Source organism: Coffea eugenioides, chromosome 11 (assembly GCF_003713205.1).
Source record: "Coffea eugenioides isolate CCC68of chromosome 11, Ceug_1.0, whole genome shotgun sequence".
Taxonomy (NCBI): Eukaryota; Viridiplantae; Streptophyta; class Magnoliopsida; order Gentianales; family Rubiaceae; genus Coffea; species Coffea eugenioides.
The window spans coordinates 36,652,739-36,677,112 of NC_040045.1; the positions used below are offsets into that span (position 1 = coordinate 36,652,739).

The 24,374-nt window shown below is 33.3% G+C and overlaps 2 protein-coding genes across 2 annotated transcripts; both read left to right on the plus strand.

Annotated features, from left to right (window-relative positions):
• The first annotated feature begins 1,886 nt into the window (after positions 1-1,886).
• LOC113753655 (probable peroxygenase 4) lies at positions 1,887-5,769 on the plus strand. The gene is made up of 6 exons (XM_027297868.1): positions 1,887-2,108; positions 2,265-2,360; positions 2,469-2,554; positions 3,982-4,076; positions 5,174-5,299; positions 5,407-5,769. The coding sequence occupies exons 1-6, from the start codon at positions 2,066-2,068 to the stop codon at positions 5,576-5,578; spliced, it is 618 nt and encodes a 205-aa protein (XP_027153669.1). The 5' UTR covers positions 1,887-2,065; the 3' UTR covers positions 5,579-5,769.
• An 11,629-nt stretch (positions 5,770-17,398) lies between these two features.
• On the plus strand, positions 17,399-21,040 carry LOC113753373 (cysteine-rich repeat secretory protein 12-like). The gene is made up of 3 exons (XM_027297510.1): positions 17,399-18,207; positions 20,279-20,389; positions 20,512-21,040. The coding sequence occupies exons 1-3, from the start codon at positions 17,478-17,480 to the stop codon at positions 20,520-20,522; spliced, it is 852 nt and encodes a 283-aa protein (XP_027153311.1). The 5' UTR covers positions 17,399-17,477; the 3' UTR covers positions 20,523-21,040.
• The last annotated feature ends 3,334 nt before the right edge of the window (positions 21,041-24,374 follow it).

Consider the following 24,374-nt stretch of genomic DNA (forward strand, 5'->3'; position numbering starts at 1 on the left):
AATGAAGAAGAGCAATCCAATGGGAAAAGTAGGGATTGTTGCAACAGAAATGAATAAAGCTTTGGAATCCATACCACATATTAAAGTGACGTAAAAGCAGATTGCATCTGTCCAAACACATTTCCACCCAACTAATTAAGCTTTGAGGGCTTTTTTTTTTTTTTTTTCCCATCAAATTCTGTTGTGTAAAGCAAAAGAACAAATGGCATTATAATTGGGCAGCCATAGCAGCAAGGGGGGTTGTTGTGCCCACTTTTCAGTCATTTCCCTGGCCGCAATTATCATCATTGGCTTCACATCTTAAATGGGACAGCAATAATTTTGTACTGCATTTGTACAGCAATAATTTTCACGCCAAACAGCATTTGTAGTGCGAAATTTGCACATTTTTATCACATTTTGCTCCAACTCCCTGCGATCAGTATAAATATTCAAAAATGAGCAAAATCCGCCCATTAACACACATTTGGTAAGATAATAGGAGAGAATTAACTATAAAATAAATGACGAAATTGCGACCTATCAGTCAAGAATGGTTTTTATCCCACCATAATGTGCAAGTTACAATTTTATCTATAAAAGGTACACGAGTTTATCTAACATGTGTTTAATGAACACTTGTAAAGATAAAAATTCGAACAACCAATCTTGACTAATGAGTATGAAGATGAGAGTTTATGGCCCTTTTTCCTCGCTCAAAGCTTTACGGCAAGGCTTTGCTTTTTCACATTCGTGTTGCTTCCGCGTTTATGGAGACATTGAAGTGTTAATGTGGAATCAGGCATCAGTTTTGTCTCCTCAAACTTCAAATCAAATCAAGAGATAGAATTCTCCCTTCTTTCCTTTTCGCTTTACTTTTTTTTTTCTCCTTTTTTGTGAGATTGTTGAAATTATAGTTGGAGAAAGGAAAAAAAAAATTATAATGTATATAGATCATGTATACCGTAACACAATGGCCTATATTTTTAGCTCATAATAATTGGGATAAATAAATTCTTTTCTATAGCAAAAAATTTAAACACAGGAAATCATTTGTTGAACTCTAACGTGAAGAAGAAACTGCTTAATGATTAGCGGCATCGACCTCAATTAATACCTAATCAAATATTTAGCAGATTAGATTGGTATATATAAGAAGGGAGTTATGTAGTTCACCTTATATGAAACTAATAAATCTTAAACTATAAAAAGTGCTGCAGTAATTATCTCAAATAAATCATTTTTTTATCTTCTCAATCACCTTTTTATCTCACATACATCACATCACAAAAAATGCTACAGTAATTATCTCAAATAAATCATTCGAATAAACTCCTATCCAACAAATTGAATTTTCGATTTATTATCTTTCTTCTTCATTAATCTTGTAGTCGTCTTTGTTGAATTTATACTTAGCTTGTTACTATAAGGTCCTTTTTAGAGTTTGAACTAATTTCTTTGACAAAAAGATGGGACTTCCGAAATTTTTTATTCTTAAATAAAGTTAATCTTATAGAATTGTGAAAACCAACCTCAAAAGCGATTACATTTACAAATGTTCCTACCTCTCTCCTAAAATAGATAGTTAGCATGCCTTAATTGAAGGTTAATGTGTGTTAGCATGCCTTAATTGAAGGTTAATGTGTACAAACAATATGCCTAATCGTTTCTGTCTGATTCCCAATAGAAAAGATGCTTACCGAGTTAGCACACCGAGTTAAGCAACAAATTGCCTGAAAAAGAATAATAAAATATTCCTACAAAAACGTGACTTTTTATTGTATAATTAATTTCGTACCATGTCAAGTATTTAAAATTAAAGGGACCCTCGATTCTTAGCGTAGCATAAACCGTATATATAGACATGAAGCATTGCGAATCTATTCCCATAAACAAGAGAGCATCATCATCAAGCTTTCAACTTTCCTCCATTCCATTCTTCCAAATTCTTTCTCCTCATTTATTCCTAACCAAAACCTTCATCATCAACCCCTATATTGCTTCACAGTATAAAACATTACAACCCTTCTTCTAGATTCTATAGCCTCTTTTTCTCCTTCCCTTTTTGGTCGTTCAAGAAACATCCATGGCTGCAAATTATGAGGATCATTCAATCACCAATGGAACTGGTGAGGGCATGCCTATACCATGCACATAAATATTTGTTTGATTTCTTTCTCAAATTCATCCATCTTTTTGAAGTCCATTTTCCTTTTTTTGTTTTGTGAAATTTTCTTTTCCAACTTCTTTCTAATTGTTTTTTGGCACTATATTTTCGCATGTAGGAGTAGAAGGACATGAGCCAAGCGCTCTACAGAAGCATGTTATGTTCTTTGATATCAACAAAGATGGTGTAGTTTATCCTTGGGAAACTTTTCAAGGTATTTTTTTTCCCCTGAAATACCATTGGAGTTTTTCTTCTTTCCAAGACAAGTTCTTGCACTTTCTGGTGCTTTTTCACTAATTCAATGGAGATAATTGGTATACAGGTTTTCGAGCAATTGGATGCGGTATTCTCTTGTCGACTTTTGCTTCCGTTTTTATCAACGCCGGTTTAAGCAGAAAAACTAGACCTGTAATTCTCCTTCTTTCTTTCTTACATACACACAATTCAGGGAGGTTCTTTTGTTTATTTTCATATGTTTTACATGCTTACTGTTTTTAGTATTTGTGCTGTGAAACTTTAGTTTGACTTCATTTCCTATGCTCGAATGCATTCAATTCACATGCTTGCCTTTCTGCCTTTGATCATTGTAATATTTTGCAAAATCAAATAACAAAATAACCATGGATATTTTTTACGAGCAATATGCAGATTCACTATAGCCACAGGCTTCCCACTGGTTTGGATGATGATATTCTTTTTCCGTAGTGCATACTGACACAGGGCCCTTGTCTCCTGTATTGACTATGTCTTTCGTCTTTACAATTCAAGACAAGGACCCTCCAATCAAAGCAGGCAGAGTAAGATGATAAGATATCTTACATGGTTACTGTCCATCTAAGTCCACAGATAAACAGAAAAAAAAAAGGAAACAGGAAAAGAAAGAAGTTTTTATTTAAAGGGGTTATGGCTTGTAATTGGTTGATGAGCTTTCACTTGAAGAAGCTAGTACATATGATGTTTGCTCACATTGCTTTCGAAATGATTAGTCTCTAGGTAATATTTCATAGCTTTACAATTTGTTAATGTGTATAGTTTCCATATCCAGGGGTGCAATCTTCAACTTCTTGAGCTTCATTGAAGATCATGTTTATGATATGAAAATGCAAATTTCAGTAATTTGTGCTACTAAATAACTACAATATATGAAATAGGAGCACAATTATGTGGTATAAACACACTTTTATTAACTTTTGAGTTTTCTTTTGTACACTCACTGTTAAGAATATTTACTTTTTAATCACATATAAAACTAATAATGGTTACAAGCTAGATTTGTGAATTAATTACTTATGTACTTAATTTTAAGCCCTTCATGTTTAAAAGTTAAATATATGTTAGTAATTGGGCACACCTAAAATTGAATATCATATAACTAAAAACCATGCAAAAAATTACCATATCATAAAATTTCTTTACAAAATAATTTTCAGGGTGAAAATCAATTTTCATAAAAAATATTTCTATAACTGATCATAATTCTAATTACTTGTACACACATAAGTGTGCATTAAACACTAGTTAGTAATCCATAAAAAAAAAAAACACTAGTTAGTAATAAAATGGCAAGCTGAAATAGAAAATTTTCAAATTGTAAGTTAAGTAAGACATAAGATGGTTTATCAACTACTAGAAGTTCTTCTCCTTTGTTAGATCTCCCATAATCTTCACCATCACCATTGTGATCCAATGCATGATTGAATGGTTCAAATTTTGTTTAGTTGGTCTAATTGATATGTGGTTCAATTCCCATAATCTTTTAACTACCCAAGGTGTTGTAAAGTTTTGCAAGCATTTTCAAGAAAATGAAATTGCTGATCAATATTGGTTTATTTCAGGGAAAAGGGTTTTCTCCTAAGTTCCCAATTGAGATAAAAAACATCAAAAGAGCAAAGCATGGAAGCGACAGTGGCGTCTACGACACGGAAGGAAGGTATAATAATATCTTGTGGTTTTCTGTTCAGTTAGTGTAAAGAATGCGTGACTCATTCAATCACGTCTTCAAGAATCAGTGAATGCTGAATCCTCCTACGTACGTCTTCTAATGATACTATAGATCACGCAAAAATATCGAACTTTTCTTGTTTAGTTCGTCATATTTGATTTTTTTTTTTTGGGGTTTATATAATATTGTTTGCAAAATTTTTACCATGGATGACCTCATAAATTTTAATTGGTTTTGTCAACATTTGCACGAAACTCGTTGCTTAATGGAGGCAAATGTATTCTTGATTTTAAAGATGACTTTTTATGAAAAAAATTTATAATTTCTAACAAGTGAAAACTTATGTTTTGTATTTTGGGTAAAAAGTAGTAATTTTTTTTAAAAATACTTTCATTCATCAGCATCAGCAGATTAGAAATTTCATACTGAATAGAACAAACACACATTTCCACAAGTTTTTTTTTTTCGAAATTCTAGAGAATTCATTTTTCAGATACTAAAAAAAAGAGAATTGGAAGTTCTTCGCTTGTGATGTTTTTTTATTTAATAGCTTTCCTTTGTCTTTGCTCCCTTCACGAGGTGCTTTTTCTCAATTTTATAGATTTTATTTTTCTACCTTTGTCAGCCAAAGATTCATCACTGTTTTTTCAGACTCTAAACATGAAAAATTGGAAGTTCTTTGCTAGTGATGTTGTGTAATTAATAGATTTCCTTTTTCCTTACTCTCCTCTTTTCATGCATTTATCGTCTTTTTTTTTTTTCCCAATGGGCATAAACATAAGAATACGAAGGCAAACCCCAAAATGGTGGATGCCTTAACTGTAAATTGGGTAATTAATAGATGTGAATATGTATATTTAAGCTGTAATGGGCACTTGCAATAAAATTGCCTTCCTGAAAATCTCCTGTTTAGAAAAATCACAAATTTCTATCAGTGCAGATCTCATAACTGAAATGATGATTTTCGTCAGAATAAAAATACAAGTAACAAATGTGTGAGAAATGTGAAAATTAGCAAGATTTCCATTCCATACTCCATTATTTTGCAAGATGTTTACACTTTTATATGCTTTTCCTATATGAAGGTTTGTCCCATCAAAGTTTGAGGAGCTTTTTAGAAAGCATGCAAAAACGAATGCAAATGCTTTAACATCAGATGAACTGAAGAATCTGCTAAAGGCAAACAGGGAACCGAAGGACTATAAAGGATGGTATGTCAAGATTAAAATCGAAAGATAAAAGGATACTTAAATTTCTTTTTTCTTTTCCCATCTCCATTTATCTGTATCTATACACATTTGTTTTGGGTCAATGGCAGGATTGCAGCTTACTCAGAATGGAAGATTTTGTACATTCTTTGTAAGGATAAGCAAGGCTTGTTGCACAAGGATACTGTTAGGGCTGTTTATGATGGAACCTTATTTGATCGAATGGCAAAGGAGAAGGCCGGAAAAAAAAACCATAGATTTTTTTTTAAAGAAAAGATGTAATAAAGTCTGCACTATCATATGTTTAGTGTATTTTTTTATTTTAGCTTTTCCTGTTATTAATTGCGTGCAATGGTTGTTGTGCATCTTCATGTACGAGATTGTGTTATCTCCTCAGTGCTTTTTCTACTTTTTAAGGGAAGGTTTGCGTGTAAAAATATTTGCAGTAATGGTGTTGGAAATTTAACACTTAATGCATAATTCTATCTATTTATATTATTTTGTGCCGAAAAAAGATTGAGTCTTTTTTTTTTAACAGGTAACTTGTTCATTCCAAAACTTTGGCTCATAATCAACTTGAAACTACTTTTTGAGGGATATCAGTCCACGAACATGAACCATTAGAAACAATAAATAAAGCGATCACAAGAACTACCATAAAGAGAGCTAAATGAGCTCAATTAACAAAAAGATGTAAGAATTACCATATGAAGAGCTCATTTAAAAAAAAAAAAAAAAACTGAAGACCTCAGAACTCATAGTTCAGAGATCATCCTCCAAACGCTAGCCCCCTCTAATCGCCTAGGAAGTTCAGCTCTATGAATGGAAGATATAATGGAGTGTAAATGAATATTATCAAGTTGAACACTCTAATGTTCAAGTCTGTTTTATTAATTTAATGAACCTGAATTTGTGTCCAAATATAGGCCTTGTTTGGCAGGCAATTTTTTTGCCAAGTTTATCTGCTACAAGTTTTTTAAAAACTTTAGCTACAGTAACCTCAAAAAACTTCTCAAAGTTTTTAAACTATACACTTCAAAATATTTAAAAATTTACACACTTCAAAAAGTTTTTAAAAATCTTTTACAATAAGTTACAGTAAAATTTTAGACAAATATCCAAAAAACTCACTTACCAAATGGGGCCTTGGTTTGATTATTTAACGAGCCAAACTCAGAGAAACTTTTATCGAATTGAGCTCGAGTAACTTGAAATTTTTACAAACAAATTTTAATTTTATGCCTATCATACCAAATTCAAGCTAAATTTTTATATTTATCGAATACAAAATATTGTTCATCTTTGATTTGATTAGTTAGTGAATCAAATTCAACCGAATTGTTATTGAACTAAACACAATTTGAATATAAAATAACTTGATTTGTCTATTAGTCCTATCAAAGATCGATATTGCCCATGACTCTAGAATTTTAGGAAATAGTGAGTTGGATGATTCATCAAATACTAGCTCTAACTTCCCTTTTTCTTTTGTTTTTGAAGGAACTCCCTTTAACTTCATTAGCTTCAATAGATGCTTGCTACGAATATCACAAACTCCAAAAAGATTGAAATCCTATTTACGTGTTATACAGTACTAGTGTCAAAGGTACACCCAATGTGTGTGTAATTAGAGAACAATTAAAATGAACCAATTTTGTTTGTTACATAAAAAAAATTTATATAAAACTTTCATGAAAAAACTTTGGTTTATATGATTATAGTAATTTGGTAGTTACAATATTTAGGATGGTTATGAGTAGTTATATTGGTAAAATATGATTAGATGATAAAGGTAAAAGTTAATTTTTATAAAAGTGAAATTAAAAGTTCAAAAGATGACAAAAAGTATTTATACGGTCATTACTCAGACATTATATATTATATAGATATTTTTTGTGTAGTTGGGCTACGTAATAACTAACTTGAAGCCCGCTGAATAATATAAAAAAAATGATGAAGCCTGCTGGACATGTTTTGCTGGAGAAGTCCATGTGCTTTTGATCCCACAGGCTCTCACCTCTTGGTGGGAGAGGCCCCAAGTTTTTGCCCATTAGCAATCTCCTTCCCTGGCTCGTGGGGCGGATTGTTGGACTCTCATAGCTAAAGGGTAAAACTCACACCGATATAAGCCCACTTGGAGCAAATGTGTTCTTCTGGTTAATTTGATTGCTCGTTGGATGGAGATAAATATAAAGTGTTAGAAATAGAAAGGGTTTTTTTTTTTTTGAAAAATAGTAGAAAGGGGTCTCAAAACACATTTGTTTCAACCTTTATCCATAGGTAGAACATTGTAGGAGTTACAACTAGGTAATTAAGATGTGGTTATAAAACATAATAGTATAAATTAATTACATAACGGTCAATTCATAATTTATATAACCGTTATATCCATTATGGTCATTTAACTATTATAGTCGTTACATATGTTACATAATAATGAATAGAATTTGTAACCGAAAATATTCATAGATAATCATGGGATATTTGTAATTTTTTTAATTAAGATACCCCAATAATGGAAAACTCAATAAATCAACCTCAAGATGGGGCTGGAGGAAATTAAGCTCCCATACAATTTGAGAATTAACAAATTTTGCATATTTCGAAAGAGAATGAGCAAAACAATCGCCAATCCTACCAATTCATTCTAATCTATAAGCATCTAGGTCCTTTAAAGATTATTGCACGCCATCTACATTGGGACCAAATAGTCGAGAAATCCTTTGAAGCAAATTTACTGCATCTTCCTAAAATGGTCCTGGCTTTCAAATTTCTTGTCCCCTCTCCACTTCTTTAAAAAAAAGAAAAGATCTGTTAAGAGCCCCTTAAGGACAGTCAGGCCAGTAGCTTCCTTCAAAGCCAAAGTTTCATCCTGGTCTGTGAAGCCAATAACCAAGAAGTGGTTGACTCCAAGAGGATGATGTTAACATCATAACGGGGGTGGAATATGCATTCGAAAGCCTGAGAGGACACGATTTCTTGAGGTAGCTAGGATGGCTGCTGGATAAGTTTGCTCGCGTTCAAAAGAGGTAGAATTTCAATTGTTCCAAAGCATCCGAAGCAAAATTAACTATTTCGTTCAAATTCAGGTCCTGGAACATCTGATAAAATATCCTGAAGCCACAAGTATGTCCAAAAGAGAGCCCAAAAGGCAAAAGAGAGCTTAACTCCCAACATTTTTGAGCTACAGGACATGTGAAAAAGGATATGAGCAAGGTCCTCATGAACTGAGAAGCAAAAAACACAATGATCATCAACTGGGATTCTTCAATTTATCTTAGAAGGAGAGCATTTCAGCAGATTCTCCATAAGAAAACTTTTTACGTTCGGATTGCTATTTTTCTCCAAATTTTTTTTTACATTTTTTGTCTACATATTTTCCAATCAGTACTTTTCACTTCAGATACGTCAAATTGCCACGGGTTAGTTTCCAAAACTGGCGCCAGACTCTATTAACGCCCACAGTAGATTTACCAAATTCTTTACGCTTTATCAAGTTCATATCTGTATGCTTCTGTCAAAAAAAAACCTCATCAGTCAGTTGATGTTTCCATGTTCTCATATCTGAATCAATTAACACGCTAACTGGTGCATCATCCGGGGTTCTATCATTTGTTGATATTATAGACACAAGACCTTGGTCGAGGCAACCGGCGATGTCCTCTAATTTTTTTGTTAATTGCATCTTAACATGCATATTTTATAAGCTCTTCTGTTTGTAAACAAAGGTTTAAAACCAATTCCTCAAAAAGTTATCATACTTTGGAATCAATCATTTTTAATATAGTAATAACTACTGATTTTTGTAGCTTCTTCTTTCTTTCCTCCCATCAAATGAAATAAACTTCCAAGAAACTAGTAAGTAGCTGCATAAACATCAAACATGTGCCATGGGTTGCTCGTGAGAGACCTTATCTAAGAAAAAAGATGCCAATTATTCGGTCGGAGGGTCATCAACAAACTATTGTGGGCACAATCAAACAAGAAAACAAACTCGCACTACTTAAAAACATAAAATAAGGTGATTAGTTGAATGCGACTTTTCCCTTTTCCCTCAATCTTTGTCCCTTTTCAATTCTGATTTTGATGATTTCACATCGATAATTTGCTGTCCACAACATTCTCCCATACTCTCCAACCACAAATGCAAGCAAAGACAAAAGAAACAAAGGTTACATGTTTTTAGGAGATTCCCTTTTTTATGTGAGGTCAAGACATTATACAGTTCTCGAGACTAACGTGCATATAATTCTATCTAATCTAAAAGTTGCACATTCATTATAAAATAGTTATAAATGCAACCTAATATCTCCAACCCAAAGCAAATTGACAGTGACTGTAATGCTAAGAAATTGTTATCAACTAACTTCAGAAGCAATTGGATGAGAGATGGATTGGGTGATATGACGGAGGAAATATAAATGAAAGATTAAAAATTTAAGACATTCCACTTACAATAATAATAAAAAAACTTCAGAAGCCATTGAATTGGGACATTCCAGTCCTTTCGAGCATATTTACAATTGATCGAGAACCACTTCTAGGTTCAATTCAAATCCTTGAAACCAGGCAAAAAATCAAAGCAAAGAAACTTAGGAACCCATAACGGCTTTGGATTTTCTATTAGTCTTTTTGCATTACACTAAATTATACCATATGCTAGGGTGGTATTTATTTCTTTATTTAAATTTATAGGGCCAACGAGGATAAGGATCATTGTAAAGCATAATGTAAGACCAATAAGTGTAATAGAGGACCCAAAGCTTAGTAATTGAATGGACGTATGATATTGTTCTGCTTATCTTTTGGTCATAGCTTAGGGTCGAACTAGAATTGAGTTCTTGATCCATATGACATTGTTTTTTTCGCCCTAGTGGTGTAATAATGTAACAATCATAATCTGGAGGTAAGTAATATGTCATAAAACTATTTAAGTGGAGCTTTGGACCAACAACCACCGGACATAGGTGGATGGAGATCACCGTCTAATGGGCGTAAGATCAATCTTTTTGAGCACCTTTTGCTGTTACTTGTCTTGTAATGCTTTTGGCTGGTTCAGCAGAATGATCAACTAATAATAAGATAGGAACTTCATTCCTCCTTCAGCGCCCTTTCTTTTTACCAAGGAAAATGATTATTGATTTGCATGAATCATCTAATATAGTTCCTTCAGTATTCGCATGAATCATTATCTTTTTGACACTATAATGCTTGAGTTTTTAATTAAGTAAATGAATCAATTTGCATCAATTTGATTAAAGATTTAAAGCAAAACAGCTCTGTAAATTTGAGTAGGAAATTCTTATGTAGCGCTCCTGTACATTTCTTTTGGATGAGAGGAATCGGAGGATATTCTGTAGTTCCTCAGATTGATGGCAGGTCAAGAAGATAATGAAGAAAAGAAAATGGAAATTGTATAATTAAGACTTCGAAGAAAATGTTTCAAGGTAGATGAAAATGTATTGTGTAAAGAGTTTAGTTGTCATTTTCTTTCGGTCTAAAAGAGTTGATTTGTTGATTTTTTACTGAAAATTTTACTTGACTGCATGCTGAAGTATAGAGGGCTAAAAGCTACTTTACCCCCAAAAAACTAAAAATAAAAATTTGCATAGTTTTTACTGAAAATTATCTAGGGATATGCTTGACGTACATCTTCAAATGAACTATAAGGACAATGGACAAATGTATATCGTTTCAAAACCTTGAACAGGATAAGCCAGGACAAAAGTTTAGAATCTAAGACAGCATTATCTCTTACATGGGCACTTAAGAATTTCCCACGATAGAGTTACGTGGTAGGTGATAAGGGGTTTTGGTTGAATCTTTCAGTTTTAGGATCAAAACGAAATGATTAAGGCTTAATTGTTCCATTAATGGTCAGGAACTAGTGAATCAGACAAGAAGATTAATAATTAGAACGTTGACATTTTGTGGAGACCAATTTAGCCGCTGCCAGATGATACTAGAATATTGAATTAGATTTTCGAGTCACTTTACCTGTCTTCACTCAGTCCCGGTCATATCTGTTAATCTACAATTTATCCGGTAGCAATCTTATGATTGACTTTTTGAGATAGTAGTATTAAATTTTTGGCTTAAACCAAGAATCTAAAATACCAGCAAACAATATAGTGTTTGTATACCACCAAAAAAAAATATTTAATTTGTGTTTGTACACCAAAAATTAAAAATGACATGTGATTTATTTTATTACATAGTCATTTAGTAACATATCGAAAAATTTCTTTGGCATGTTTCTAATAGATACGCTTTTGAAAATTTTTAAACACGTTTTTTAATCATTTTTAAGGTTTCATAGTTAGAGAGCATTGGGATAGATTCCAGTTGAGAAAGAAGAAGAGTAACAGTAAAAAATTTCTAAAGCCATCCTAAAAACCCACAAACCAGAAGGGATTATTCACGTCGATCAAACTGACACAAGATATTGTAAGTCGATCAAAATCATTTGTCAAAACTGATGAACTTATCATGAAAAGTTGAATGGTTCAACCTTGTTAGAGAATCTATTATCTTACGCTCATGCTATTTGTAACCCGACCGGGACGTTAAATCGATTGAACGAAGAAGCCAGGACAGACCGTTGTCTCCTCGGTATTGTAACATTTCCAGACACTGAAATATTTTAGCTACCTGTTCGAAAATAGTATGCACATTGAATTTTCAATACAGCCAAATCAATCCAAATGTAATGGGACGATTAGTCACATCTAGTTAGACTATGATATGTTGTGGATGATTGTATGGATATATACAAGGGATAATTTCAGAAACCTCCCTTGAGGTTTCTGACAATTGCACTCGGCTTCCCTCAAGTTTAAGAAATTATACTTACCTCCCTTAACATAGTAAAATACCTATAATGCCCTCCACTTAAACCTGAAAAAAATCTATTTTTCTATTTCTTGTCTATTTTCTAGTTAATCTAACCTCTTTTTATTATATTCAGTTTTGTGGTTACTAGCAAATTGAAATTACAAAATCTATAAAGGGAGTAGATTATTGTGTCAAATTAAAAGGAAATGAAGAGACTCGCAGTGATAGAGAAATAAATAATAAAATTGATGATTGAAATAGAAAGAAGAACTAAGATGTGGAATTTGTCATATTTTATTTATTGTTAAGAAAAACTTTTATAAAATGTCACTAATTACATAATGATTTCTTTCATTGGATTAGAAATTTTTTATTATGATTTTATTGTGGAGGTAAGAATTTATTCTCAACTTTTGAGATATTAATATTTTTAAGGCCATATGAGAATTGTAATGATGGTTCTACGTCAAATTAGCTTATATTGAAAAGGTATTTGAGTATTGATATTTAATTTGGGGGTATAAAATTGGTTATCAATGGGGTTTTGTGTGTTTTTTTTAGCGTGACAAGTATTGATATTGTATATGCAATTTGGAATCTTTTGAATGGTTACTTGATTTTAGAATTTATACTTGGATGGTTATTAGGGATTTGGGTTGTTGGTGCAAAGTGTGGAAGAAAATGATTGAGTATACTATATTTTTCTTTCTTAGTTTTGTATAAAAGGGCAATTTAGGATTTTTGAAAGAAAGTCTAAGTTCTTGGACTTACATTGTTACTAAACAGTAAAATTAAGTAGGGGAGGTATATGTAATTTTTAAAACTTGAGGAGTTTGTAATTGTGAGAAACCTCAGGGAGGTTTGTGAAATTATCCCTATATACAACTCTTGTGGCCACCCAGATAGTTACAGCCAAGTCAAAAGCACTTTAATTTGCTATTCGTCTACTCTAAAATTATTAGGGTTAGAATGGTGCACTAGTAAGTCAAGTAGTAAAGAAAAATGTGGAAGGTCCCCCTAATGTTCTAGTTTTGTATTTATTGCACGCTGATGCTAACTTCCACCTCTTAATGTTAGGGTTAGAATGGTGCACTAGTAAGTCAAGTAGTAAAGAAAAATGTGGAAGGTCCCCCTAATGTTCTAGTTTTGTATTTATTGCACGCTGATTAGGGGTGGCAATCGGATCGAGTTCGGGTTGACGGGTCGGGCTAAGACCCGAGTATAACAGAAAATCCGTTGACCCGAACCTGACCCATCAACCCGAAACGGGTCAGGATACTTGACACGAACCCGAAAATTTCGGGTTAGCGAGTCGACCCGAAATGACTCGAAACATAATTTTAATTTATTAATTTATCACTGTAATTTCTAATAAAATCAATTTCTCACAAAATTAATTACATAATCAAGTAATAAAAATTTAAATAAATAATTCCAAACCAAATCTAAATTAAATTAAACACCGTAAAAGTGTTTTATCCCAAATCAAATGTAAAATAAATTAAAACAGTATAACAGTAAAAAATAATATAATATATTATTTGTTCAAATATAATAATTTCAATTTCACACAAGTTAAATAAATTCATTTAGGATTAAGTAATTAATACCTTTGAAAAAAAACAATAACTTAGTTTAGTTAGATAAAATAATTTTTATGCTTATTAAATTATTTTTAATTCGTAAACGGATCATATCGAGTCATATCAGGTCACCTACGGGTTGACCCGAAATCGACCTGTTTTTTTTTTTGGGTTCATTGGGTTCAACCCGATTCTGACCTGAACCCCCGAAACCTCAACCCAAACCTATTAATTTCATGTTAGGTTCGTGTCGTGTTTTCGGGTCGTGTCAGAAATTGCCACCCCTAACGCTGATGCTAACTTCCACTTCTTAATGTACCCTTTTCACCTCCGATTGTCAAGTAAAAAATTTGAATTCTAAATCTGATAACATTCGAACCCTGAATCTGATATCGAAAAAGACGCTAAAAATCCTCCTCTAACCAATTTGAGAGAACCTATCAAAGAAATTTAATATATAAGTAAAAATCTAACTTTTTTTTTTTGAATATAAGTAAAAATCTAACTTTAAATCAAATGTTTAAGTTAGTAAATTTTGGACACATACTTATATTAAGCACTCTTTCTTCTTCTCTCGAATTAATATTGGTGGATAACCTTTACTCATTAAACCTAATAGACATCTTTCCCCTTTTTTTTCAAACATAGAGTTATTAGAGTCCTTACCTGCTACTTAGTCATCATTTGAATTCTTTTCTTCGAGCAATCTCAGTTGTTCAACTACTCTGTTCTTGTGAATTATTCTACTAATAGATGCATGGTTGACATGTAAGATTGAGTTCAAGCTAAATTATAAAGTAGGCTAAGGTGTTTCCTAGGTACCGGGGTGGGGACATAATCAGACTTCGCTTACGATGCTAATGATTTTGGACCATTCTGGATGATTGAGTCACTTGAAGCAGAAAAAGCAGCCAAGAGCTTAAATGTTGAAAGCCAATCAAATGTGATTTAGCCATGATATTTTCGAGAGTTTGGATGCAAATACCCTGAACAAAAGCAACACATCTACTTTTGCCGGACTTTCATCATTCTTACTTTATAGGAAACTAAATTCTCAATTACCATTGATCTCATGACATATGTGGCTGAAAAATTTAATTCATCCTCACACCACTTGATACCTTGTATCCTTAAAAGTTCAAGCCATCCTTGTGTATTTCTCTTGATGGTTCTGATGCTTGCTCAAGATGCACTTTTAATTAGAGGTGTCAAAATGGGTGACTTGGGCGGATTTGGGTTGGGTAAAATGGATAATGGGTATAAGTGAGTCAACCCATTTATACCTATTTAATTAGATGGGTATAAATGGGTAAGTCAAAAAATGAATTGGGTAACCCAATTACCCATTTATAACCCATTTATTTTAATTTTTTGTAAACTCATTTAAATTCATTTTTGCAAACTAAGTTATCAATTTATACCGCTCTTTGTACCCATTATTAGTTTTAAATATTTACTTATAATGTTCAATAAGCCTAATTACCAAATTTTTTTCATTTATACTCTATTTCACAAAATTACATATTATTTAATAATTGAATAATAAGAATATAAAAATTTTAACTAAGTACTATAAAAGTTAATATAAAAATTTAATCCAAAAATTTTTAACCCCTAACATTTTTTCCATATATAAATTTAAAATTTCATTTTAGAAAGGTAAGAAAAGAGGCTCAAATTTATCATAAATTGGTAATGCCGAAAAATGAGCAAGTTAAAAAACTAAGAGGAAACAAAATAATAAAATAAAACCAACAAATAATAATAATAATGAACAAAAGTAGTTAACATCATGACAAAATGAAAAATTTGAAAAAAAAAAATGGGTGGGGGAAAAGAAGAGATTTAGGGGAAGAGAATTTTAAATGGGTTAATTGGGTTTGATGGGTTACCCAATAATACCCATTTAATAAATGGGTATTATTGGGTAACCCATTTATACCCATATACAAAAATTTAAGATACCCATACCCATCTATTCATGGGCGGGTATGGGTAAATTTAGTTAAGTGGGTTGATTTGCCACCTCTACTTTTAATCATGAGAATGAATCCCATTTCTACTCAAATTAGAAAAAGGTTTCTAACTAGGTAATGAAGATTGTAAACACTTAACTCCTTGCTAAGTTGATTTTGATTTGTCTAGATTACTTCATGTTTAGTTAGAATTTTCATTTTTAATACCCAAAAAAAAAAATATATATAGTCCTTTTGCCTTTTTTTTTAACAATAACGATAATATTCTTATAATCTGACATATCATATTCTATAAAAACAAAGATTTTAAAAAGGTTATATAAGAATCTAACAGATATATAATCTGATTAGATCAAAGAATAGTCTGACACCCCCTTTAAATATTATCTTTTACTGCAAATGAAGTTTGGATAACCGACCACCAGCCAAAGGGGGCTCAGTGGTGGCACAGTGCTTTTGCTTCTACTCTACAAAGTCAGATGTATGTAATAGCTTGCTTGAACAAGCATCTACAAAGTCAGACGCATGTACTTAGAGTGACACCAAACCACTAGGCTTCTTCTATGTTTTTGTGCTCCAATTTCACCATGGTCCATGCTCGCTCATGTATATATGAACTCTATCAGATGCTCTACTATAGATCGTGCATTTGCTATAGCTAGATATTATTGATCACTTCACGTAAATTCCACGCCAAGAAACTCAAAGTCTGTCACATAATTCACCATTCTCAGAAGGTACAATTGGTCATGTACACGTAAAAAGTTTGCAGACAAAATATTTATACGTGGGGTAATATCTTGCTTGACAACTGTCTAGAATCAGGAAGGGTCTAAACATAGTTAGACCTGGTCTTAATTTTCACATCCAAGGAAAATTAACTTGTTTCATTCACATCCAAGGTTTATCTCAACTGCCACCGCACCTATGCGCCAGAAGAAAACAAAATTGAAGCTATAAAGGGTTGTTTCTAAACTCAGAAATCAAAAGGTTGATTAGTAGTAAATCAAATAGTTTTAATAGCAATCTTCTCCCTTTTGACATCCCATACTGATTTCACACCTCTCAACGTAATGTATTTGCAAAAGCTACCGACAGATTGAACTTTTAAGGGGTTGTGACCTTTCAAGATTTACTTTCTTTGTATGATAAATATAAACTCAATTAATCATGTAATTAGCACAATAAGATTGTATACATAATAGAGACAATTAAACCATAATCCTTTATTTTCTCAACTATCAACGTATCACAGTGGTAGATTATTTTTGAGTTCTAATCACTCTAATAATGCATGCAGAACATGCAAGTCGGATATACACTGTTTAGGGCTATTTATTGCATCTTAAAATGAAAGTTCTCTCATCTATGGTAGCCATCTTATATTCCCTTTATCTGCTTTTTTTTTTCTTTACTATTTCTCTTTTCTTTTTTCTTTAATCCATAATAAAAAAGTTTTCTTCTTTTTATCAAAAAGATAAAGTTAGAAATGATACTTTCACCAATTCATTATCCTATGCTATGCCATTTCTGAAGGTCCAAACGATAATAATAGTGAAACGAAATAAATATAACAAAAGATGCATTATTTATCTTAGAAATATGATCACTATGAAAAATAATTTCCTATCATTGTACTTATTACTAGTTGCTACTACTATAACATAAAACTATGGCCAACGTCTCAAAATTTGAGTCACATCCCATAAAGCCATATCACACACACACACACACACAAAGCATACACTTCTGTCCCTCTCCTTTTCCTCCCAAAAGAACTAAAGAAAAATGAACAACTCCATTGAAGCCTTCGTTCAATCTTCTTCCTTCACTTTCCTCCTAATTTTCTCACTTCTTATACATCCATCAACTTCCTCCACCACCAACTTCGTCTACGGCGGATGCACGCAGCTCAAGTTCACCCCAGGAACACCGTACGAGTCGAACGTCGACTCGGTCCTCACCTCCGTAGTCAACTCAGCTGCCACCGCAAACTTTAACAACTTCAAAATCTCCCTCCCGGGTTCGACCCAAAGCGATGTCGTTTACGGCCTTTTCCAGTGTCGCGGCGACCTCAGCAACGATGACTGCCACGACTGCATCGTCCATGCAGTGAGTCAACTCGGAGGCATCTGCGCCGACACGTCTGGCGGCGCTTTGCAGCTAGACGGATGTTTCGTGAAGTACGATAATGTTTCGTTTCTGGGGGTGGAAGATAAGACGGTCGTGATGAAGAAATGTGGACCGTCGACCGGGTATAATTCTGATTCGTTGACTCGGCGTGATGCGGTCTTGGGATATCTGACGGCTGGTGGGCAGTATTTTAGAGTTGGTGGGTCCGGGAATGTGCAGGGAATTGTTCAGTGTGTGCAGGACTTGAGTATGGGTCAGTGCCAGGATTGCGTTTCGGAGGCGATCGGACGGTTGAAGAACGAGTGTGGGACGTCACCTTGGGGTGATATGTTTTTGGCCAAGTGCTACGCGCGGTACTCGGAGAGTGGGTATCACTCGGGCAGTGGTAAGCTGTTCCACCACCGTGCTTGGTGGTTCATGGTTTTTGGTTATGTTTTTTTCTTTTTCGTTTCTTTTCCTAATATTATTTAAAGCAAATGAATTAACTTTTCTAAGTAGCACTTTTGTTGTTGCCCTTTTTTTGGGTTGATCAGTAGCTTGGTAATTAAGTAAATGCAATCTCGTAGTATTTACTTGCATGGTTTTCTTGAAATGTAGAATATACAAATATAAAATATAAATAGTGTTTGTGTATTTTATTTTGTGTTTATATTTGTGTTTTTGATTGGGATAATTATTCTTTATTTTGGAATTATTTGGGGGATGTGAGGAATCAGCACATAGACTTTATTTTGCGGGCTGCGGTGATGTACTTTATGAATTGCTAAAGTAATTTTTGAGTTCTATACTTTACTCTGATTAAAATCAACGAAACAATCTGCTTTAAGATTAGGTAGAAAAGAAAATGAAGGTTGATTGAGAATATTTATTTGTTTGACTACTAGAAATCACAAGTATATTAATAAGATAAAGGCGCATAAGACCTAGGATTTAATAAGTCTTGCATGGTATTCAATTTGTTCTGAGAATAAAGGGAGGAAAAAAGAGGGAGGATGAAAAGGGTAGTTCTTTAATTCCTCTTCTGACCCTCTTTTGTGTCTTTTTTTTTCACAAAGCAAAGAGAAAAAAGTAGTAGTAGTAGTAGTAGGGCTGATTTACAGTCTCCAAATCCCATTTACTCACTTTTCATGGTTGACTTGAAACTTCAATGAGTAGCAATGGAATGGACCACTTTTTATTAGTTCAATAGTTGCTTTTCGCAAATCTTAATGCAGCCTACAGTATAAGTTGCTCACCATGTGTATGGGGTTTATCTTGCTAAGTACATATTTGATTAAGATTTGGTTAGTACCTAAACATTTTTTTAAAACAAAAGTTAGTACCTTAATCTCGATCCTACTTCATCTATAACGAGGAAAAAAAACACATTTTTTTTTATCGGATACCAACTGATGTACACGTCTCTGATTGATAGGCCTCAAATCATTCATAAAGTATAAAGTTTCCTGGATTCTCTTTCAAATCATCCAATTTTGTATCATAACTAATATTAAAAAAGAAAGTGAAGGGCGCATGCTAACTAATAAGTTATTCGAGCAGGTTAATTATGCTTAAGGCTCTGGTTGGATAGCTAACAATGTATTTAATTATCACGTACCCAAGGTAGTTGGAATATTTCAGAACACATTCCTCATTGAAGCTTTCCAAATACCATGTAGCAGGTAACAAAATTGTACTAGTCAATAGACACATAACATGAAGAGGGCTCTTATTTGAGCTAAACACAGTTGTCATTAATAGACACATAAACATAAAGAGGGCTCAAGCATGAGTGATGAACTCCAAGATTGAAATGGACTTGGCTAAGCTCCTAAAAGTAAAAGTCTATATTTCAAGGTTCACTAGCACAAGAACTCTAATCTAGCTATATGTTGATTCATGTCCAATTACATAGGAGTTTTTCCACAATTTATCTCGATATGTCCAAATAAAAATGTGTTTTTACCATCTTATAACCCCGCCAAACAAAAAGAATAGGAGAAAGGGAAATGATGATCACAGGATTTACCTAGACCCTTTTTATAGAGATCACAAATGATAAACATGCAAATGGTAATAATGAAGGAAGAAAAGATAAAGAAGCTCATGAATAAAAAAGAGTGATAACAAGAATTTAATTAGTGAATCCATTAGTGGGAACTTAATCTGTCTTTGCACGTTTGGTGGTCTTGTTCATGAATGCTCTTACGTTTCCAAACAGTAGAATAGTACTGAATCCAATTCTTTTGCAAAATATTTATGGCATGCTGTTTGTTAATTCACAAAACATTAGGCAACTTTTGTACCGCATCATTGCATTATAAAGCATTCTAGATGATTTTGCATAAAAGTAGCACACCTTATTGTAAGTTTTAAATCATTGTTGATCCTTCAGGAAAAGTGGTTCCACTATGCTCACATTCTTGAAAAAGGATGAAATAACACTTAACAAATTTTTTGCCAATTGTAAATTGCAGACAATAGTAATGATATGGAGAAGACCCTTGCAATTATAGTTGGACTCATAGCTGGTGTGGCACTGATCATCGTGCTCTTGTCTGCTTTGAATAAACTATTTGAAAAGAAAGGTTTGTCTTCCGGGCTTTCTCTTTTCATGGTTGTGGATTGCTACACCATGCAACATAGGTAAATGTGCAATGGACTCACCAATATCTTTATCTCTTTTCTTTTTGTTTTTGTCTTGCAACAGGTGGTAAATAATGATCCTTTTTGTGGGTGCAAGTATTCCTAAAGCCTCTCCTTTTTCCCTTGGGCAAATTGATTTGAAGTAGGTGCTCCTTTGCTTTTCCTTCCTGGCCCTACATACTTCTTTATCTCCAATCTTCATGCTCTGGTGAAGTTTCCTTCATTTTTTCTTCCCAAAAGACGAGGGTTAAAGATTGGGATGTGAAGTTTCCTTGAAACTAGTTAAGGTTAAAGTTGAAATAAGAGGACATCATTAAATTCCCAAGTTACAGGTTCACTTAACACAGTTACTGGTGCGTGTACAAAATGGCTCTGTACTTTATAAAAGTTCTCTTTAGCAGCTGAAAGATAAGACTTGACAGTCACTTTTAGGTAGTTTTTGTATATTTGATGTGTTGTCAAACTTTTATTTTATCTATAAAGCAATCAATCCGTATAATTATACAAGAATTGTATGCCAAATGTTCATGCCGAGTTTAATTTGGATCACTTTTTGGTGATGGATCACATTCAGTTCCATATTCTGCTTCAGCTAAAGAGGCATCGACTTATAGCTGGTTTTCTGGCAATCTAAATTGATGAACCTTGGCGAACAACAGGTTGTTGCCTTTTCTTGTTCATTTCTGTTTGGGATTTCTTGCAAGTTAGAAGAATTGGATGATCTTATTAGAACTTTAGCCAATTTGAAATTAAGGTCTTCGGCCTCCCCCTAGGGATTGCTCCAACTTAGTGCCTTAAGATCCATCTCTGGCTGCCTTTCAAGGTAACTTTTGCGAGTAGAGAACCACATTGACGAGTTTTAGGCTTTTAGCTGATCCTATACCTGGCAATTGAGTGGGTTGGGCGGTTTTTGGGCGGATTGATATTGGGTTTTCATTTAAATGGGTGACACCCAATCCGCCCAACTTTAGATTGGGTTAATTTTGGGTTGGGTCATATTGGGTCATCTCAAACCCATGACCCAAATATGACCCAATATATTAATTAATAGATTTTGATACATAAACTCTCTCAAATACATTTTCACATACAAAAAAAAATTTTCACGCACATAAACACATTTTCACGTAGATAGACATATTTTTACACACTAAAACACTCATAGACACACACACTCACTTCTTAAACTCTTTTGAAATACGTTATTTTTACACATACAAATTACAATACACACTAATATACTTTCACAAATACACACACATACTAATTATTTAAACTACTTGGATGAACTCACTATTTTTTATACAAGTAAGGATTTTCAAATTGGGTATAGTTTTGGTCCAAATTAAGAGATCCAAGCAACAATTTTGGGTGGAACAAAACTAAGAGATATCGATGAAGTGATCAATAAATGGGGGGGGTGGGGACTTGTTTTTTCATTTTGAATGAAAGAAAGAAAAAGAAATAGAAGAACAGTAGGATGCATTTTTCCGGAACTCGGCAAAAGGATGGATGTGAAGAGCGAAGAGTACAAGGATTTTCTTTTTTCTTTTCTTTTTTTTTTTTTTTAAAAAAATCCTACTGACATTTGTGCTGCACCGTTCATTTCTCAATTTTTGTTCTTTTTAAGCATTACTCGTTGATCATCCTTCTCAGTGTGTAGTAGTAGTATATATGATAATTATACATACCAGTACATATATGGGTTTTGCTTGATTCAACAAGGCTGGTCATTTTTTTTTTGTTTCTTGATTTTAATTTGTTAATTTATTTTTTTAACTTAAGTTGGGTAATGGGTGCCCAACACAAATATCCAAACCACCCAAAATATATATGGGTTTTTATTACCCAACCCAAAATTAACCCAAAACCCAACTTATCCAACCCAACTTCTCAAATTAGTGGGTGGGTTGTTGGGTTTTGGGTATAATTGCCAGCTCTAGCTGGAGGTTGGAAATTGGAACCGAGTATGCACTTGGTTGTTAAAGTAAAGGTACTAACTGGGACGAGGCTAAAGCATTGAAATCCAAAAAAAAAAACCACACACACACACACTTTTTTTCCCTATGTTATATGTATCTCACTTTGCTAGTTATTAATCACAGGTACCGGCTTTTCATTGAGACTAAAAAAGAAGGAATAAGAATAAATTAATTGATTCTCAATTGGTAAAATTCATAAAGTTGACTAGACCAAATTAGACAAGGCCCAGTCTTTGGGGCAAAAACATAATTAGCTTCTTGAATGTGTGAAGCCAAAAAATTGGGTACTCGAGTCATCAAATCCTAAATAGACATGAGTAAGGTGTGTATGAGTCAAGTCGAGGTTGAGTATAGCATTCGAACACTATTGGCACCCTACTCGACTCGAACTCGAGCTTGATCGAGTTCGGGAATAGAGGATCGAACTCAAGTCACCGAAATAGTAAAAATACTCGAACTCAACTCGATATGACTCGAATCAAGATCGAGCCATATCGAGCTTGATTACTCGATGCTGCTTTCAAGCATAGATGCTTGATCAGATCTCATTTTTGAGCATTTAAGCTCGAAACCTGGCGAATGAAATTGAATTTTGTCTACTTCAAATTCTATTACCTTTTTGCCATTAAAGAACTTAAATTAAGTATGCAAATCAGCTTGTAAATTATCTAAAAACATAAACCTTTAGTGGAAATTTTGTATTTAAAAAAATATATTATTTAAATTAATAAGTGCTCAATGAGTAGGTCGTTGAGTTTGAGTAGCATATATCTGGGCTTGAAACTCGAGTTGCTTTCTGGTTGAATAACTCGAACTCGGCCTCGGACTCGATCAACCTGAGCTTGAGCTGAGTGGTTGACCGAGTTGTTCGGCTCAGCACTCGGCTCACAATCAAACCTAGACGTGAGGCTGAATTTTCTTGTTTATTAATTTTTGTTTTGCTGAATCAGTATTCTTTTCCTTAACCAACTAAAAATTTGACCCAATTAAGGGATCAGGCATGCATATATATAGTCCAGACATTATCTGAGAAACTCTTCTCCTGTGCATACTGCAAAATATAAATACTAATGGCTCTGACCAGAATCAAGGCAATATTCCCACATTCCCTCTACTTTTAGCTGCAATTGGTAACAATAATCAGAAAAAGACAATCTCAAAATGGATGCAGGGGTATAAAAATGAAGGCCATAGGACAAGTGGGTACGTTGTATACTTGAATTGTGTAGAATCTTGTCTTTATCACATATCCACTAAACTTTCTTTATGTGAATTATTCTTCCAGTTCTCAAGTCTGTGGATTAGGTGAGCTCATACAATCTATCTTTTTATAGCACATCCTACCATTTGCTTTAAACTTATCCTAATCATGCTAGGACAAATCATATTAAGGCTAAAAGCATGTATATTCCTTAACAAATCTAAGTAGTAAGTATCATGTGTATTATGATCTCCAAAGTGGGGGACATGAATCAATCAGTTCAAAATGGTGATCCAAACATGACAATTGACAAATTATGCCCAAAACAGAAAAAAATAAAATAAAATAAAATAAAAGCGATTTTTTTTGGAGTGTACATTTAAGTGGAGCTTGAACTTGATACCTCATTGACCTGGAGACGACTTCATCCTATTGAGCTAAAGATGATTGGTAAGTGAAAACTCATATATCGCTTTTGATTAGTGGTCATTTTTACCTAGAGTTGACGATTTCAATCAATTTCTTCCTTTACATGGAGGGAAAACTAGCATTGGATTCTCTAAATAATAAGGGTAGGGTGGAGAGACTTCAAGAATTAAATTTAGGATGCATTTGATAAAATTAAAATCTAAAATCTAAAATCTAAAATTTGAATCTGAAATATGAATTAGTTAAGTGGTTAAATTGTTAATTATTGGAATCTTAACCTTTGAGCATATTTTGTATTAAATAATAAGTGAACAG